This window comes from Suncus etruscus, chromosome 12 (genome assembly GCF_024139225.1).
Source record: "Suncus etruscus isolate mSunEtr1 chromosome 12, mSunEtr1.pri.cur, whole genome shotgun sequence".
Classification (NCBI taxonomy): domain Eukaryota; kingdom Metazoa; phylum Chordata; class Mammalia; order Eulipotyphla; family Soricidae; genus Suncus; species Suncus etruscus.
Window position 1 is genome coordinate 3,175,233 of NC_064859.1, and position 19,928 is coordinate 3,195,160.

At 40.7% G+C, this 19,928-nt stretch overlaps 1 protein-coding gene across 1 annotated transcript; it reads right to left on the bottom strand.

The window, feature by feature from the left end:
• Positions 1 to 262: 262 nt before the first annotated feature.
• GPR176 (G protein-coupled receptor 176) lies at positions 263 to 7,342 on the bottom strand. The gene is made up of 2 exons (XM_049785184.1): positions 7,091 to 7,342; positions 263 to 1,785 (listed from the first exon to the last, which is right to left on the bottom strand). Exons 1-2 carry the CDS (start codon positions 7,333 to 7,335, stop codon positions 672 to 674), a joined length of 1,359 nt encoding a protein of 452 aa, XP_049641141.1. The 5' UTR covers positions 7,336 to 7,342; the 3' UTR covers positions 263 to 671.
• Between the last annotated feature and the right edge of the window lie 12,586 nt (positions 7,343 to 19,928).

The window sequence follows — 19,928 nt, forward strand, 5'->3', positions numbered from 1 at the left end:
GTCAAATTATTGGGCCTTCCAGAAAAAAAGAGGTCAAAGGGCAAGTCCCCAAAGACAGATCAACATGAAACATTTCTAGTTAGATCTTGCCTTGGGGCTGGAAAGATAGCATGGAGATAAGGTGTTTGCCTTGCATGCAGAAGGTCAGTGGTTCGAATCCCAGCATCCCATATGGTTCCCCAAGCCTGCCAGGAGCAATTTCTGAGCGTTCAGCCAGGAGGAACCCCTGACCGCTGCCAGGTGTGACCCAAACAAACAAAAAAAAAGAAAAAGAAAATCTTGAAATGCCCACACCATGTCCTAACCATCTGAGACACCACTAAAGTGTGCCACTGCTACTCTCTCCCCAACTCTCTGCTGGCCCCAAAGAACTGAGTATTAGGAAATGTACACGAAGTACCAACCCCCAAACCCATTTCCTACTGTCCAATTACTCTCATCTTCACAGAGAGAAATGTGTACTCTACTTAGGACATGGATCACAGAGATCAATCAATCAATATATTCTCTCAATAAAGAGAGCATTTGATTTGTAAACAGACTTCATTTCATTCACAAGCATTTGGCTGGCACAGGAGCAGGTGACCACGCAGGAGACTACACAGATCCTGGAGCCAGATGAAGTGTACGGAGGGAGATTCACTGCTGCTTCCAGGAACTGACCACCCTTGCTAGGAATCCACCTTTGGGAAAATGCTCACTTTGTTGTTTCTGCTCATCTTCCTCTCCACCCTTCCTACCTTGGGCATCTTTGTCTGGATCAACTCTTCAGGAGTGTTCCCCAACGGGGGGAGCAACCGCTTCTTGCTATTTCGGGTCTCTGAGAGCCACTGAGGAGGCAACTCAAAAGGCCCAAAACCGAACTGCAGGGAATATTTATCAGGGAATGTCTCAGGTTCTAGGGGTACTGCTGGGGCTGCCTGATCCACGGTGCCTGGGGGTGCTGCCAGGGTTGCAAATTGTGACCCCAACTCTCCCTCCAGGCAAGTGGTCACAATCTCCTTAGCGTGGAGGTCAGCTGAGCCCAGATATTTGGTGTCACTGTCCTCCTCATCCTCCGTAGATTTAAAGATCTGCTGCTGTCCAATGTGGAACATCTCCAGGAGCTGGCTGCCGGAGCGCATGCTGGGATCCAGGCTAGCATCGGCCGCTCCACTTCCTGTGCTCACCACATTCCTGCGACTATAGCGGTGGTGCAGCTGTACCAAGGTACCTACCAAGCATTTCCGCACAGATCTGTTCACAGTCAGAAAGAGCACAGGGTTTGCCAACAGAGAGACTTTGGGCAGCCAAATAGCAGTGAGCAACAAAAACACAGAAGTGTCAGGGACATTGAGCACAGTCTGGTAGACCACCAAGGTGGCATAGGGCACACTACACAAGATGAAGACCATCACCATACAGAGCAGGGTGGCATGCAGCTCGGCCTCTCGCTGGGATGCGTAGGGGATAGAAATAGTGTTCTGGGGGGTCCGCAGCGCGGCGATGATGACCTTCTTCTTCTGGCTGGCGCTCAGGGCCCGGCGTATAAGTATCATTAAGAGGAACACCACAGCCACAGGCACAATGACAGTGGTGATGTTATAGGTAAGAACATACACCAGGTGGCCCAAGGAGTTGTTCCAGACTTCAGTGCATGTGGACATAGCATAGATGTCAGCAACATTGGTCACAGCAAACACAGGGACACTGGCAACTACAGCATGGGCCCAGATGTATATCACCAGTTCCCGAGACTTGGCATCAGATATTTTTCTCTCCAGAGGATAGAGGACTGAGTAATACCTGCAAAATAAAAATTATTTTATTTCCTGGGAGAAGACACTCAGCAAATTAATGGAATAAATATCAGAAAGTATAGGAGAGAAGAAATCAAAGGACCAAGTACTTTCACCTCTCCCAAGACAGAGGGAAGCATGACAGGAGAAATCTAGGAGCCTTACCTTAAGTTCTGAGGACCTGGTCAATGAGGTATCACTAGATGGAAAGAAGCAGCTTTCCAAGTGAGCAGAAAAAGATTCGTCTTCATTGAACTTTCAAGACTCTTTCTTAATCAGGAAATCAAGTAGTCAGACCTATTCACACCAGGATTAAATCTCCCAAATACCCTCACTATCAAGGATGGCTCCGTTGCTGTGAGACAGCTCAGACACAGCCACAGTGAGCACTGGGACTCAGTGTAAAATATGAACCTGACAGGCTGATGTGCAATGATGATGTGCATCACCACTCAAAATCAAGTCAACTGACCAAAAAATACATCTACTCAGGCCAGAAATAAGCATTTGGAATATCGCATGCAGGTGATTCAGGTTCAATCCCTGGCATCACATGATCCACTGGGAACCACTAGAAGTGGTTCCTAAGCACCAGTGGGAATGGCCCCCAAAGGAAAAAATAAATACTCACTTAGAAATTTGGTAAATAGTCCAGCAGTCTGGGCACACCTGTCTAGATATAAGTTTAAGTCCTGTACCATATGGCTCTCTTTGGACTACTGGGAGTGGTCCCTGAGCCTCCTGAGTATTGTTTAGGAGGCTCAAAAGAAAAAGATTTTGTCCGCTGAACAGCCACTGTTTCCACCGTACTCACTCAGAAACTTGTTCTAAAATTCCTGCTCAATTAGACATTTTAATCAAAATTAGAGCAGACCTCTCTTCTTTTTTTTTTTTTTGGTTTTTGGGCCACACCCGGTGACGCTCAGGGGTTACTCCTGGCTATGCGCTCAGAAGTCGCTCCTGGCTTGGGGGACCAAATGGGACGCCAGGGGATCGAACCGCGGTCCGTCCTAGGCTAGCGCAGGCAAGGCAGGCACCTTACCTTTAGCGCCACCGCCCGGCCCCAGACCTCTCTTCTTTTGACTTAACTTCTTTAACTTACGACGTAGCTACATTCTTAGGATTCCAAAAGCACCTTGTTTCAGCGTCATTAGTGATTTAGAGAACTGAGTAATTCTTCAGACCTAGGCTTGTCTCTGCCATCAGCACTGCTAACAGCTTTTCTTCTTCAGCTCCATCATACCTCTGGCAGCCACTTAAACTGGAGCGGCCCTTACAACTACCCACATTCAGTTATTCCTGTAGCCAGGTAGGCAAGACTGCCTTCCTGCCCCGAGGACCTCTGCACACCACTGGAACCCAGTCTGAGTGCTCATAGGCCTGCCCACCACATGTATTCTTGAATACAAATAGGTGCCTGAGAAGGTGGCTCAGTTCTAACACTGTCTACCACAGAGCAAGGGGCCCAGTCTCCAAGACCACCCTCCTTTTAGATGTAGGTCGTAAGCTCAGGCTATTACAGGCTTTTCATCCACTTTCTACAGATTCAAAAGCATTACCTGTCCTCAGACTGAGGGTGCCAGGATAAAAGGCTGGGTAATTTATCTAGAATGGCTCACAGAACTAGATACCCAGTTTGCTCATGAAGAGTACTAGCGACCAGAGAAGAGAAACACGCAGCCCAAACAAAGGACTTTTTGCCCTTGAGGAGTGTTGGGCTGGTGAGGGGGTACATGAGAGTGGTTGTTCCCACCTCTTTAAAGCACCTTCTTTAGGTTTTTATCGGCATGATTTATTAAGTTGATGGCCAAACAGCACTAATCTCATCCTCCAAGTCCTCTAGTTGGGAATGGAAATAAAATGCCCCCTATTCCTGTAGGTTTCCTTAGCAACCAGTCTCCTCGTCCTCAGAGATTCCTTAAAGTTATCTTTGGTGGTGCTGCTGCTATTACTGCTGGGATGCAACCCAAGGCCTCACCCATGCTAAATATACACTCTCCCAACAAGCCACATCCTGGGACCCCCCCCAAAAAATTATCTTCTTTAATATAACAATCAACATCTTTAACATTCTTTTTTTTTTTTTTTTTTGGTTTTTGGGCCACACCCGGCATTGCTCAGGGGTTACTCCTGGCTGTCTGCTCAGAAATAGCTCCTGGCAGGCACAGGGGACCATATGGGACACCGGGATTCGAACCAACCACCTTTGGTCCTGGATTGGCTGCTTGCAAGGAAAACACCACTGTGCTATCTCTCCGGGCCCATCTTTAACATTCTTAACACTTAGAAAATTCCAAGACTTTGAGAAGTTTTATCAATAACTCTGGCTGATGATGTATAAGAAAGCAAAGATCCTTTTGTCCTCTAAATCACCAAACTATATACTTGTAATTCACAATTCTGTGCTAGATTACAAAATTAAAAAGATATATAGCAGAAGATTTGAGAGATAGTATAGTGAGTAAGGTGCTTGCCTTGCATGCACCTGACCAAGGTTCAATCTCAGCACCCTGAGCCTGTAGGGGTGATCCTTTTTTGTTTGTCTGTTTTTGTTTTTTGGGCCACACCCGACGTTGCTCAGGGGTTACTCCTGGCTGTCTGCTCAGAAATAGCTCCTGGTAGGCACAGGGGACCATATGGGACACTGGGATTCGAACCAACCACCTTTGGTCCTAGATCGCCTGCTTGCAAGACAAACGCCGCTGTGCTATCTCTCCGGGCCCTGGGGGGTGATTCTTAAGCCCAAAGTCAGGAGTAAGTCCCAAGCACAGCTGGGTGTGCCCCTCCAAAATAACAAAATAAAATAATAAAAGGTAAAGATGCAGAGAAATGTATTGAAGTGCAGCAGGAAAGGAGGCTTGCAAAGAAGTAACTGTAAACACAAAGATGAATGTTCTCCTAGAGGAGCACACCTGAGGGATGGGAAGGAAGCACCTGGGAAATGTCAAGATAGCACTGTGGTAGAAGCTGGCAGGGGACAAGCCAGGGGAAAATGTCTGAGCTGAGGGAGAACGATGCAAACACAACATGACCATGGCTGATCAGAGATGGGTGGAGCACGGTGAAATGCATTCTAGATGTTTTTCTGGGAGGAAAAGAAAAAAGAGAAAGGAAGCATAAGTTATTCATGTTCTCAACTTTTTTCCCTTCTAAATATAAACTTTTCCAAGCAAAACTCTACAAATTCAATGTAACAGCCCCACATTCACAAGTAAGCTCATGCTTAGGGTGTCTACTGTCTTCAATTTCCATTTGCTAACTAACAGACGCAAACCCAGGCTTCTAGTAATTTCTATATCCAATATGTACTGGTAAATAAACTATAATAAACACAATACATAAGTGTGTGTGTGTGCTTCTAGAAAATTATGCAGGAAATATAGATGGTCTCCCAATTAACTTGCTGACTCAGGGCCATAGAAACAAATATTCAAAAAAGCAATGAGAAAAGACTACCTTCCCTTAATCTTCATCCATGCCACTATCAGTGCTTGCAAGTAATTGGTAGTTCAATAGTAAATTAGGGATATAGCAGTCCTATTTTCTACTGAGGGACTTAAGTTTTTTTAAAAAAATGTCAAAAAATATGACAGACATCCTACAGTGGAAAGAAAACAAGGATACCTTACTGTGTACATATTTTCTAATCTGAGACAAAGGGACCAAAATAATACATAGGGATTGCAGCAATATTTTGAGGATGTAAAAACAAACTATATAAAAAATATGCTCCCAAACTTGATGGTTATTAAGTATGCAGGATTCACATATTATTATTTACAATAATATTAATATAATAATATTATTATTCACAATAACTTTAAGTGGAAGCAATTCAATGTCTATCAACAAACAAATTTAAAAAATTAAAGCCATATGTAGAAGATAATTTAGCAATAAAAGAAATGAATGCTGTATGCTACATAATGAATGCTGTATGTTTTTGAATGAACCTCAAAAACACTATACTGAATGAGAGAAGCCAGACACTAAAGAATGTGTATCATATAATTCCCTATATACAAAATGTCAAAGAAGAAAAAATAAACTCAAATACCCATTAAGAGACAGAAGTAAGTTAGGTTACCTAGGACTTTGTGTTGAAAAAGGAAAATGACTATATATCTAAAAGTGAGCATAGGCTTCCTTTCAGAGTGATGGAAATATTTTAAAGTTCAGTTGCAGTTATGGATGCCTAGCTCCTTAAACATATTCACTGATAGGGGCTTGAGCAGTAGCGTGCCTTGCACGTTGCTAACCCAGGATGGACCTCAGTTCGATCTCCCAGTGTCCCATTCGGTCCCCCAAGCCAGGAGCAATTTCTGAACATATAGTCAGGAGTAACCCCTGAGTGTCACTGGGTGTGGCCCAAAAACCAAAAACCCCATATTCACTGGCATATTTTAAATGAGTGAATATAATGATATATCAGTATCTTAAAAAAGCTTATAAAGTAAAAGCCTTTAGGAATCAGGGATGTAACTCAGTGGCGTAGAGTATAAGCCTCAAGTGTGTAAGGTCCCAGGTTTGGTCCCTGGCACTGTAAACAAACAAACAAACAAAGCCTTTCAGGACAAAAACTCTATAATGTGCATTGTAGCCTGAGGCTACTGGGCACCTGAGCACCCACTGAGTACTACCCTAGAGTCCTCCAAGCATCACTGGAAGCTGAACCCAAGTGGCACTGCTCTATGTGTCAAGAGAACTGACCTGCCTGTCCTGGTTGCCAACATCACCAGGAAGAGCCCTCAACCACCTGAGCCTCACCAGAAAAGCCCCTCCATTCCCATCCCCAAAAAATGGGTGAAAAGAGAAAGCCACCATCAAATCAAAGTCCTAGAAATGAGTCCTTGGAAAAGATTCAGGTGTTCTATGGCAGGACTGAACTGGCCTGTCTAATCATTTCTCAAATAACCACGAAATTATGCCCCCATTCTTCTAGACTGACACATTTCAGGAAGAACATGAACACAATTTGGTGGTTATTTAAGAAACAGTGTCTAGCCTGCATCAAAACAGCCAAAGATCATAATTCCCAAGCAAGCTGAGGCTGTATAATGGCCCAAGGACTCCTCCTTGGCATCCTCAGACTGTGACCTCTCAGTGTCCTATTTTCCAAATAGTCCACAGCTGCTACTAAATCAAGCAGTCATTTGTGAGACCATTTCAGATGCTAATTCTTCTGGAAACACAAACTAAAATAACAGTCTGTGGAACAATGACTTTTTGCCAGTTGCTTCATTGATGCAAATGCTTCAATACTCTTAAAAAAAATAAATAAAACATCTTTAGTCCCCGATTACCGGTCTTACCTGTCCAAGGCTATCGCAGGGAAGCTGAGGATAGTCACAGAACAGAAGACTTTGTGCAAGAATTTGACGACCCTGCAGAAAAGCATGGTGTAGATCCACCAGCAACAGTGAGGACTGGTGCTGAGGATAATGTCGAAGGGCACACAGACCAGGCTGGCACAGATCCCCGAGCAGGCCAGGTTTTTTATGAACCTGTTGGTGACAGATTTGAACACCGTTGTGCGGCAAGTTGACCATAACACCATGAAGTTTCCTAGCCAGATATAAAAAAAAGTGAGTTAAAATATTTAAATGATGAAAATACAGGTTAAAACGTAAAATATTAAAACTACATTTAGAGCTTATTTTAAAAATAATTCTTTTTAAAATAATTATTTGAAATTTACTTAAAATATAGTTATTTTAAAACTCGTTTTTAATAATTATTTTAACTTTTCTTTTTTTTTTCTTTTTTTCTTTTTTTCCTGGTTTTTGGGTCACACCCGGCAGTGCTCAGGGGTTATTCCTGGCTCCAGGCTCAGAAATTGCTCCTGGCAGGCACGGGGGACCATATGGGGTGCCAGGATTCGAACCGATGACCTCCTGCATGAAAGCCTTACCTCCATGCTATCTCTCCGGCCCCCAACTTTTATTTTTTAAATAATTATTTTAAAAATAATTCATATTTCCCTTCTCTGTGTATTTCAGAGTACACCTCTAATGAATGAGCACACAGATCCACTCACTCAGAAGGAAATGGAGGTACTAGGGAAAAGAAGAGCATTTCCAGAGCTACCGTCCTCAGATACTGACACAATTTCCTGCCAACAGTCTCTCTTAGAACACAACATTATACAGCTAAATATATGCCAAAGTGGGGGAAAAACAGCGCGAGTATTTGAATAAAAGGCCAGTGGCTTCCAAGAAACTCTATCAAACTTTCCACATGCTGAAAGAACTTTCCGTATGCTGAAAGAAATGACATGAGAACAGTAGTATGAATATATAAACACATTTATTAAGAGTAAAAGCTGTTCATAATTAATGCCATCACCTCAGGTTCTCTCAAGCTTTCCCATTAGAAAGTGATAGGCTGAGAACTAATGTTAAATTTAAAATGCTCTGAATTTAGAAAATTTTTAACCTCGTCCCTTTCCTAGAGGTACAAATTAGAACCGAAGCATTTTTCTTCACTTGTTTTTCATATAAAACTTAAAACAGTGACCATCTAAAACTGCATCAGCCATCTTAAGGTTGACCAGAAAGATTATGTATCTCAGTTTCCTCAATGGCAAAATCAAGGTATCTAATCTTAGTGTTTTCCATTAAGACACTTCTTTGTTATATATTAAGACTCTTTTTGTTTCTTTGTTTTGGGGACCATACCCTGTGCTGCTCAGGGGTTTACTATGCTCAGGCATTTACTAGCTATGTGCTCAGAAATCGCTCCTGGCTTGGGACCATATGGGACGCCAGGGGATCAAACCGCAGTCCATCCTAGGTCAGACACATACAAGGCAAACGCCCTACTGCTGTGCCACTGCTCCAGTCCCTGCTATATATTAAGACTCTTAGAATTTTCTCTTAGTACTGATTATTTTCATAGTTTCGTAGATTATTCTGAATAAAACATTTTTAGTAACAGAAGGAACAAGAAAATTCATTTAAGATGAGAGAACAATCAATGGGCAGGTTTCTTATGCCCATTGCATATTTTTTGAAACTTAACTGAACATAGTTTCCATTGAGAATGGAAGGGATGTAGGCCACACCTGATAGCACTCAGGTATTATTACTGGTTCTGTGTTCAGAGATCATCTCTGGAGGCTCAGGGTACCATATGGGCACCAAGGATCAAACATGGCAAGGAAAATGCCTATTTTCTGTAGTATCTCTCAGGCCCGTATCATGCATATATATTCATTTTTCACAAAAATACAATTAAAATATAAAGATGCATATTTTATTTTTATCATATCAATAGCACTTAATAACCATTTCTTGGCTTCTCAAGTCATGCCAAAGACAACTCAACTTGTTTGTTTTGGGGCTACATCTGGCAATATTTAAGGGTTACTCCTGGCTCTGCACTTTGCACATAGGAATTATTTCTTGGAGGTGCTTGGGGGACGATATGGGATGCCGAGAATAGAAGCAAGGTCAGCTGTATCCAAGATAAATGTCCTCCCATTCACTGAAATATCACCCTAGCCCTATATATATTTTAAGTAAAACTGCTTTCAATATTTATATTTTGCTTTACATTGGCAGAAAAACAGCAGTAGAGGGAAGATAGAGGTTTTCTAAACGAGCTGGAGGAAACTTCTAGAAAACAGTAGATGGCAGCATATGAGAGAATTTTAGGATGAGTTCAAGAACAGTATAAAAATCGCTGGAGTACCTGAAGAAAAGAAGGGTAAACTTCAATGAAGAAACAATAGTTAAATAAATCATAAAGAAGAATTTCCGGGGCCAGAGAGCTAGCATGGAGGTAGGGCATTTGCCTTGCATGCTGAAGGATGGTGGTTTGAATCCCGGCATCCCATAGGGTCCCCCGAGCATGCCAAGAGCGGTTTTTGAGCGTAGAACCAGGAGTAACCCCTGAGAGCTGCTGGGTGTGTCCCCCCGCAAAAAAAAAAAGAATTTCCCGGAGTTGAGAAATATAGACACTAAATCCAAGAGGCCTGAATGTTCTAGTAAAAACAGATTCAAATAGAAGATTCCAATATACATTGTGCTCAGAATGACAAAATTATAAAAGGAATTCACAGAAGGAAGCCTTTGGACTCAAAGCACATCAAGTGATACTTTAAGAGCCAGAACAGAATGGAGGGATATAGTTCCAAAGATCAGGGACTCAAACATGTCATCAAGAATAGTCTATTCAAGCCGATTACCATTCAGATTTGATGGAATAATGCAGTTTCAGGGACACGCATCAACGTAGGGAACTCATTCTCTTTTTGTAAGAATCATTAAAGGAGCTCTTAAAGGCAAGACAAAATCAACACTTGGCACTGAGTACTACACACACTCATAGTGCTTAAGATTGCACTCTACTAGTTAAGGAAGGTCTCTTTACACTTATTCTGCTAAAGATTTACTACATTCGCAATAATGAATTAACATTTCATTTATATTCAGTGTTTTAAGAAAACCTTGGGACAGGAAACACCAACATTGAAAAGTGGATTCACATATCACAATTCCAAAGGAAAATTTTTAGTTAAAAATACTCAAAAATCTAAAAAAACAAACAAACAAAAAAAAAAACAAAAGAAAGACAAAAAAAATCTATCTTATCTAATCCTAATATTTATTTATTTATTTATTTATTTTGACTTTTGGGGCCACACCCAGCGATGCCCAGGAATTACTCCTGGCTCTGTGCTCAGAAATCGCTCCTGTCAGGCTCGGGGAGACCATATGAGATGCCAGAAATCGAACCTGGGTCCATCCCAGGTTGACCTCATGCAAGACAAACTCCCTACCACTTGTGCTATCTCTCCAGCCCCATCGAATTCTAATTTTTTTAAAAAAAATCTTTCTTTTATCTTTGCAGGTAAATTTCTCAGTGACTGAGAGCCAGCACTGGCTAAGTAACAGGAGCTCTTTTGCTACTGATATCAGAAGAATTATGGCCATTAACAAGAACATGGGAAGAAAAGCAGCCTGTAGCTAAAGGTACCTGTGGCTGGCACTTCTCAGTACATATGCTCGTCCTCCAAGTTTCAACATTTGAACTTCTCCCTCTCTGGTGAAGTATCAATTTGCCATACCTTGTGATTAAACAATCTAGTATTTGCCCAACTCTGTTGAAGCTGATCTCTATCTATTCAAATGAGAAACTGTTATTTTAGCTATAATTAATTTGATTCCATGTGTTTTTCTAAAGTGATACAGGAGGCTCATATTAAGCAGAAATTGGATTAACAGATAAAAGCTATGTAGTACAAATTCATGGTGAATTTTGAGTAATTACCTTGAATAAAAGGCATCTAATGAAATATATGCCTCCAATCTACCTTGTACAGCCTCTCAGAATACTTGCTCCCAATGAATAATGCAGATAAAATATTTGAAGAATTAACTTTATAATATATGAAAATATATAGACTCCAACAATAGCCAGTAATACCAAAAGCTCAATCAGCACCAATCACAGTCCAGTAAACACAGAGAGATATAACGAACATTTCAAATTAACCTGTGCTGACCTAAGTTTTCATCGTTCCATTGTCTTTGTATTGTAACAAGCAATATGAAATTAAGTTGCATGTGCCTGGAGGCAGGCTAAGGTGATAATTGGGAGGTGGAGGGGAACTTTTGTGACAGTGCTAATAGGGCTGGTGTTTGAACATGTAATGTTTAAAATGACTGTATTATGAACAATGTGTTATGGTGTTATTAAAAAATTAGGAAAAAAGATCCATTTAAATGCTTCCTACCAAAAAAATGATTTAAGATCTACAACCACACAGTAAAACATGAAGATATGTAAAAAATTTTTAAAAAATCATGCAAATAGAAATCAAAAGAGGCTTAATAAATATTAGATCAGTTCAAATAGACTTTAACCCAACCACTGTAATAATCACTACAAACAATGGAATCAGAATTCAGCATATAATTGGAAAACTACTATGAACAAGTACAGGTCAATAAATCGGGACAATTCAGATGAAATAAATAAATTCCCATAAAACATAACCTGAATTATGGAACTGAGGAAGCACTTCCAATTTCATTTTATAAGGTAAGGATTATCCTGCTATGCAAAGCTGAATGTATGATATACCACCACCACCACAACAACAACAACAAAAAAACCAGACCTAATGCACTGAGCAAAACTGCAAGACCAAAACTAAAATCATTTTTGTTTGTTTTTGGGATCACACCCTGCAGTGCTCAGGGGTTACTCCGGGCAGGCTCAGGGGACAATATGGGATGACAAGATCCATCCAAGGACAGCTATGTGCAAGGCCAATGTCCTACTCCCTGTGCTATTACTATAGCCCCTTAAATCTTATTTAAAAAAAAAAGCAAAAAAAGGGGTCAGAGCAATAGGTAGGGCACATTCCTTGCACAAAGCCAATCTTGGTTCAATTTCCTGCATTCTATGTAGTTCCCATGCTGGCCAGGAATGATCTCTAAGTGCAGAGCCACTTAATACCACTGGGATTAGCCAGAATTTAAAAAAGAAAAATAAAACACAAAAAATTTGATACTGATAACTTGATAACTTTCCTTCTTTTGTTTTTTTCCTCCTAGAGAAGTGGCATGACTTCTCAAGATACTCTGTTCTCAGATCTTGCATATTGTGTCTTTTAAGACCACTGAAAGGCATATTATTCCCTAAGTAGAGATGCCAAGATTTTCCCTTTTTTTAGTCCCATCTTAAGTAATCATGTGTGACACTTTAATACACAAAAACCCCATTTCCTAACAGAAATTGAGAGAAAATTTCCAGAGAAAATAAAGAAAATAACTCCTGGGGCTGGTGCAGTGGCGCTAGAGGTAAGGTGTCTGCCTTGCCAGCGCTAGCCTAGGATGGACCGCGGTTCAATCCCCCGGTGTCCCATATGGTCCCCTAAGTCAGGAGCGACTTCTGAGAGCATAGTCAGGAGTAACCCCTGAGTGTCACCGGGTGTGGCCCAAAAACCAAAAAAAAAAAAAAGAAAAGAAAAAAGAAAAAGAAAATAACTCCTTTATTAAGTCTGCTTACCCCTCCATCTAAATCTAAAGTCATTTGTGATTGAGTGGAGGCTAAGCAGTTCACCGTTCTAAGTATCTACTATGCCAAGTCCATAAGGATCTCTATGAGATCCTTCACTGTACGTTAAATGACTTTTATAATCTTGCGGGCAGGGACCATATATTCTGCACTGTTCATACTGCATTTTCACAAGAGGGGTTATTTCTCCCCTAAAGTATTATAAAGTTATGAAACCTGGGAGTAGGACAGAGGCTAGCTCACATCTAACATACACCAGACCCAGAACAGATAACTGGCATCACATACCCTGCCATTGGAGCCTGGAAGCACTGCCCTGTGTGGTCATGGGCCCCCCAAATACTGTTGGGGTGCCTCAGTAACCACAGCTTCTTGGGTCCAGAACAATACCACATCCTCCTTTGGCACTCACATTGAAACTCTGATCCAGGTATCACCAAAAATGGTCCCTGAGACACTGCTTGGGAGGCCCTCCTGATAAAATAAAGTACATGAACTTTCACCAGATATTCTTTGGATACTCATTAGCACCAATCATAAATTTATGTAAAAGTTGCTTCATGATACCCAAATAAATAAAAACTTGAAGTTTGATATAATTTAATGCAATGGTTAAGACTTTTTTTGAGTAATACATTTTGTAAGCAATAAGCTAAATGTTTACTATCCCTCCACTGCCAGCAGTGTCAGAGTAGCTTGGGAGAAAAGCAACCAACAACAAGATCTGAGACTACGCTACAATTAGTCTAATGAACAGACACCAAATTCTCATACACTCTGTCCTATTCCCTAAGTTCCTGCAATGATAATTAAGCAGTCTGAAAAGAAAAATTATGTTATAGATATTTCTTTATGAATTAGTAATTTCAAAACCAACAGGATATTTTGAGTTTCCTATGTAGATGAGCTTGTATCTATACATTTGAAGAAATAAAAATAGAACATAAGTATTCTCCAAATAAGAAAAAGTGTTAAATTTTCTGACTTCCAAAAAGAACATCAGAAGAGCATAAAATTGCCCCATGTCCATCTGACTTTGAAGTCAAGGAGAAATTTTTGGCTTCTTTCTGTATAGAAATAAAAAGAAAATCATGTTAGAAATATTTCTAAAGAATACAAGAGTAAGATCATTAAAGTCATCCAATTCTGTTTCAGTCCACAGTGATTCAGTGTGACTGATGTGAAATGAAGGAAGATTTTGATAACAGGAGTCTCTTACTGTTTATGTTCTGGCACAACCAAGAAGTTCAATCTTTTTTTGAGGTGAGAGCAATAGTGCAATATAGTTAAGGCACTTTTCTTGCCTGCAACTATCCCAGGTTCAATCCCTGGCACTGCATGATTTCCCAAGCACAGAGATGGGAGTAGCCTACAAGTACTGCCGGGTGGCCCCCAAACCAAAAAAAAAGTAACATAAATAAAAAAAAGTTTCATTTCCTTTTTTATAGCTGAGTTTGGGAAGAGAGGGTGGGAGAAAGGGAAGAAGCTGAAAGGTGAAAACCAAGGAATGCCACTATGATTTGCCTTAGATAGCAGTTCTCTTCCCCTTTAGGAGAGGTTAACTTTGTTCCAGAGTAGACTTCCATGTTTCCTTCACTTTGTCTCATATCTGAAAGAAGAAGGGAGGTAGCAAAGAGGCACTTGTGAAATGAGGATCTGGTGAGTACAAGAACAAGAACAGCTGGGGAGAGAAGTGCTAGAAGTAGCCAGATTCAGGACAAGAACAGACACAGAAGGACAAGGTTAAAACTCATAGGCCTAAAAAGTCAAAGCGTGGAGGTGGGGCATTTGCCTTGCATGCAGAAGGTCGGTGGTTCGATTCCCGGTATCCCATATGGTCCCCCGAGCATGCCAGCAGCAATTTCTGAGAGTAGAGTCAGGAGTAACCCCTGAGCATTGCCTGGTGTGACTCAAAAACCAAAAAAAAAAAAAAAAAAAAAGGCGTTAAAAGGATTAAGTTACAGAAAACAGACCACCAGTGTCATTTAAAAGTATAAGGAAAAAGAAAAAGCTCAGACAAAATACTAAGAACCAAGAACTCTCTAGGATAAAGGGAAAGGGGGAAAGTAAAGGACAGAAGAAACTGGCACATTGACAATAGGAAAGGAGCTTGATAGCAGAGACCACCTCTGTCCAGACCTGAATTTGGACATAGTTCGTTGTTAGTTAAGAATCGTACCGTAAAAAAAAAAAAATAAATAAAAAAAAATAAAAAAAAAAAAGAATCGTACCGTGAAGACCTTTCAGGAGACACAAAGGACCTGAAATGAAACGCTTTTGGAAAGCAAACCCTACTTCTCTTTCTCTCTTATCTGCTTCTGTCTTTCTGTCTTTCACGAGTAGCAACAGAAAATGGAGAGAGACAAGAGAGCAAAATCAGAGAAAAAAAATTCAATCTAGTGATCTCCCCCACAATAAGTCCTTCATTGTATATTATCTTCCCAGTGACCATTTAAGGTAAGAGGCTTTCTGTGTTTTATCTTCATTAGTCACACTACTGAGAAAGGAACAAAAGGTTTCCTTGCTTTATATCATGTTCTGAGAACCCAGGACATTATGCTGTTGGTGACCGCAGTGACATAAACAGTGTTCTAATATTTTAGTATTTCATGAATAACCAGCTTCCAATTTCCACATTTTCCTCTAATATTAGTTAATTTGAATAACACCGAGTTATTTATCATGCAATTTTCCTGTTGATTCAAAATAAAATCAGCATGAAATGCTATTAGCTTATTTAAAGTTCAAAATCAGGGGCTGGAGCAGTAGTGCAAGCTATAAGGAGTCTGTCTTTCAAGCTCTAGCCTAGGACAAACAGCAGCTCAATCCCCCGGCATCCCATATGGTCCTCCCAGCCAGGAGAGATTTCTGAGCGCATAGCCAGGAGTAACCCCTAAGCATCAACTGGTGTGCTCCCACCCCCAAAAAATGTTCAAAATTAATGAAGAGTATGACCTCTTATTTTCCCATTAGAAAAATAAAAGGCATGGGGAAGAATTTTCTATCCTATAATATATTTCCCCTGTGTGGGTCTGTAAGTTACTGTTTAACAGTACAATCAACGTCACTGATTCAATATGGATAAAATATCAAATCCACTCATTTTCATTAAGCCTCACTTTCACAGTCCTGTCCCTGACATTATCATGAAAAGGAATTAAGCATACAAATATCACAGCTGAAGAACACTGGATAATAAATAAATAGCCAGCAAATGTCTATCTTACCCCATGTAAGAAGGAAATACATGCAATGAACAAGGAATTGGTAACATGCTGCAACATTTTATGCCTATTGTATGTGTGTTTGGGGGGGGGGGGGCTGGGGAAGTGGATCAAAACCAACAATCCTTAAGGTCTACAATCTGCTCTCTGGTCAGGGTTCATGATCAGCAATGCTCAGGAACCATGTAGTAAGGAGTACTGGAGACTGAATCTAGGCCTCCCACATACAAAGCTTCTGATGATCCATTGTTCTATCTCTCCAGCCCTTCATTTACATTTTCTTTTGCAGTGCCTCGAATAAAATCCAGGAGTTTTTTTTTGTTTTTTGTTTTTTGGTTTTTTTTTTGTGGTTTTTTGGGTCACACCCGGCAGTGCTCAGGGATTATTCCTGGCTCCAGGCTCAGAAATTGCTCCTGGCAGGCACGGGGGACCATATGGGACGCCGGGATTCGAACCGATGACCTCCTGCATGAAAGGCAAACGTCTTACCTCCATGCTATCTCTCCGGCCCCCAAATCCAGGAGTTTTAACACATGTGCAATAACATTGCATAACACATATGCAATGTTAATACTGTTATAGTCCCAGCCTACATTTTAAATTGTTGTTTTTCAAAATGTTGAACTCTGACATTTTCAAATAGTAATAAGATGGCAATGCACAATATCAAATAGACTTCAGAAACATATGAATGTAAGAAATCCAGAAGAGGGGCCAGAGAGATAGCACAGTGGTAGGGTATTTGCTTTGTATGCAGCCAACCCGGGAGGGACCCGGTTCAATTCCTGGCACCCCAGCCTGCCAGGGGCAATTTCTGAGTGCAGAGCCAGGAGTAACCCCTGAGCACCACTGGGTGTGGCCCAACAACCGATCAATCAATCAATCAATCAATAAAGTTAAGGAAGAGCCATCTATAGTACCCTTTATTTCCAGTTAAGACTAAGCAAGTTTTATACCAAAAAAAAAAAAATTAAGCAATGTCCAAGTTTCCTATGGTAATCAGTCTGCAAGAAACTAAGTTCCCTGCCTCCTGTAATTATGTACCTCATAGATTCAGCCGCATGAAAGGGCCAACTTGTTTGAACAACAGAAAATGATAGAAATGACAGTGAGGGGGCCTGGAGAGATAGCATGGAGCTAAGGCATTTGCCTTGCATGCAGAAGGTCATTGGTTCGAATCCCGGCGTCCAATAGGGTCCCCCGAGCCTGCCAGGAGCAATTTCTGAGTGTAGGGCCAGGAGGAACCCCTGAGAGCTGCTGGGTGTGACCCAAAAACAAACAAACAAAAAAAAATGCTTGTTGTTTTAAGTATTGTTCAAGCTTACCACTCAAATACTTGGCATAGACTCTGTCTTTATTCTTCATTTCTGTAGAGCAGGGATAATAAATTTTACTTAGCAAGTAAAATTTGGGTGGAGTCAGGTAAATATTGTATTAAGTAAATGAATGCATAAAAACCAGATTCAAGAAAGCTGTGTGAACCTGGAGGAAAGGAAAGCCACAGAAAACCTCTTCCTGCTGCTGGCTTCCTAGACACAGTGGGGACACGTACTCTTGAATACCTGCAACTCCCTATGTGGCTCAAGTTCACTTTTCACGCCCTTTAGGTCTGAAACTTGGATCATAAGATGGGGCCAGCCTCACATCCTGAGAATGGGTAGCTGTCAGAGGTAGTACCGATGGAATAAAGAATGAAGCTAGTCCTTAGCAAATACATGGAGGTTACTAGTGAGATTAGAGAGAAATACAAACTGGAAACCAAGACTATTGCTACTGACTTTGCCATCAGAAAAAAGTTATGATAAAATTAAGACACACAAGTTATGATAAAATTAAGTTGTAAAACTGCCATTTTAGCAAACAACATGGGAATGGCATATGACTACCCTGAATTCTGAGGACTACACTAAAAATTGATTATGAACAACAGACAATAAAGTTGCAAGCTAAAAATTAGATACAAAAATCTATTCTATATTCATATGCAAATGCTGAGTAAAAAAAGGAATCAAGAAAACAATCCCATTTACCAATACAGTAAAAAGAACTAATTTCCCAAAAAATCAATATGGCAAAGAAATTTATACATGGAAAACCATAAGTTAAGAGAAATAGAAGAGACAAGGAAAGACATATTGTGAAGTAAAGAACATTTAGGAAATGGAATGACAAATGTGTATGATTTGTGTTTAAACTAACATATTTGTTTACAGACACCTCCATTAAATTTTTTTCCTATCTCCAACTGTCTATTGATAAACACAATTATCCCTGGAGATGGTTTTTAGCCAGCAGGCCAGTGGCAAAAAATTGGATTGCTTTCCAGCATTAACAGAAAGCTGAAAGTGTCATCATGAAGCAGGGCAGGGAAATACTCAAAGGGACAAAAAGAAGTAACACCTTTCCTGAGAAAAAGAACCCTAGGAAGATGAGGATGATTTACTGAGTGGAGGAGGGGCCTAAGAGCTAGACAATGCCTTCTCTCTGCTTGAAGCTTGTGACACTTAGCATGTGGACCCTGTTCTGTTCTACTTCTCTCAACCTGAGCACAAGCCCCCAGCTAGCTCTCCACAAGCTGAAAAGGCAGACAACAGGGTCACAAACAGCATTAATTGAGAGAGGGGCAGGAATTGAAGGTGTTAGACATGTTAAGTCTTGTAATTAATACAGAGAATAGGACAAATAATCAGAAAAGTGTGATTTCCCTCTGCTCCAATAAAATAGTAACACCTGGCCTAACAAATAAAGAAGAATAAAAACACCAATCAGGAGAATCTATAAGGAGTACAAAAAGACATCAGCATACAACACTAGCAAATCCACCCAATATGAACCTGAGGGCAGAGGGTCTTTGGCTCAGATGATTATCTGCCCCAACTACATTCCCACTGTCTTTTATAAAGTGCTTTTAGGCTGCAGTAGAGATGTAAAGACAGACTGTGCTAATACCAAGAATTATCACTTTCACAGCACTTAATACCTATTGCCTAGATCTTTCCATGTAACATGTGAGCTTTACCAGATCTCATTTTATAAGCTAGGAAACTGAGGCATTTAGTGGTTAAGTGATTTTCCCAAGGTTAATGAAATAAGAAGCAGTAATGCTGGAATTCAAGTAAGCAGACTCCAAAACCTGGCCCTCCTGAAGACGCTTACCTGGCAATGCAACCCCTTCTATTAAGAACAGGGAGCAAAACGGGTTGCCAGAAACCAATCCAAGTCTGGGGGCATGGCTCTGTGGATGAAAAGGTTTGAGGTCAGAAATGATCTCAAAGGTGCAGGTGAGTACTGAAAGCAAAAAATAAGCTTCCTAGCACAACCAATTCTGGGGTAGTCTAGGAAAACTGCAGTGAAAGACTACAAGGAAAAGAAAACTTTTTTTTTTTTTTGGTTTTTCGGGCCACACCCGTTTGATGCTCAGGGGTTACTCCTGGCTAAGCGCTCAGAAATTGCCCCTGGCTTGGGGGGACCATATGGGATGCTGGGGGATCAAACCGCGGTGGCGATCTTTCCTTGGCTAGCACTTGCAAGGAAGACACCTTACCTCTAGCGCCACCTCACCAGCCCCAAGAAAACATATTATTATCCAGAAAGAACTTGAAAACATAAGATTGCTTGACATACTTATACTTGGCTTAAAAATTAAAACATCAATAACTACTTAAGCCCAATGTATATAGTAAAAATATGTGTGACTTTTCGATTATAAAACATATTTGCTTATTGCTTTGGCTTTACTAACACTGCCTCACCTCACCTAAAAACTTGAAAATCTAGATTTAGAATTCCAATGTGAAGACCTTAAAATATCCCTTCCAAAGACTAAGTCTAAGTTGACTAAGTTTTCTCTCTCTTCTCAAGATATGCAAGCAATGGTGCACAACACATTAAGCAATTC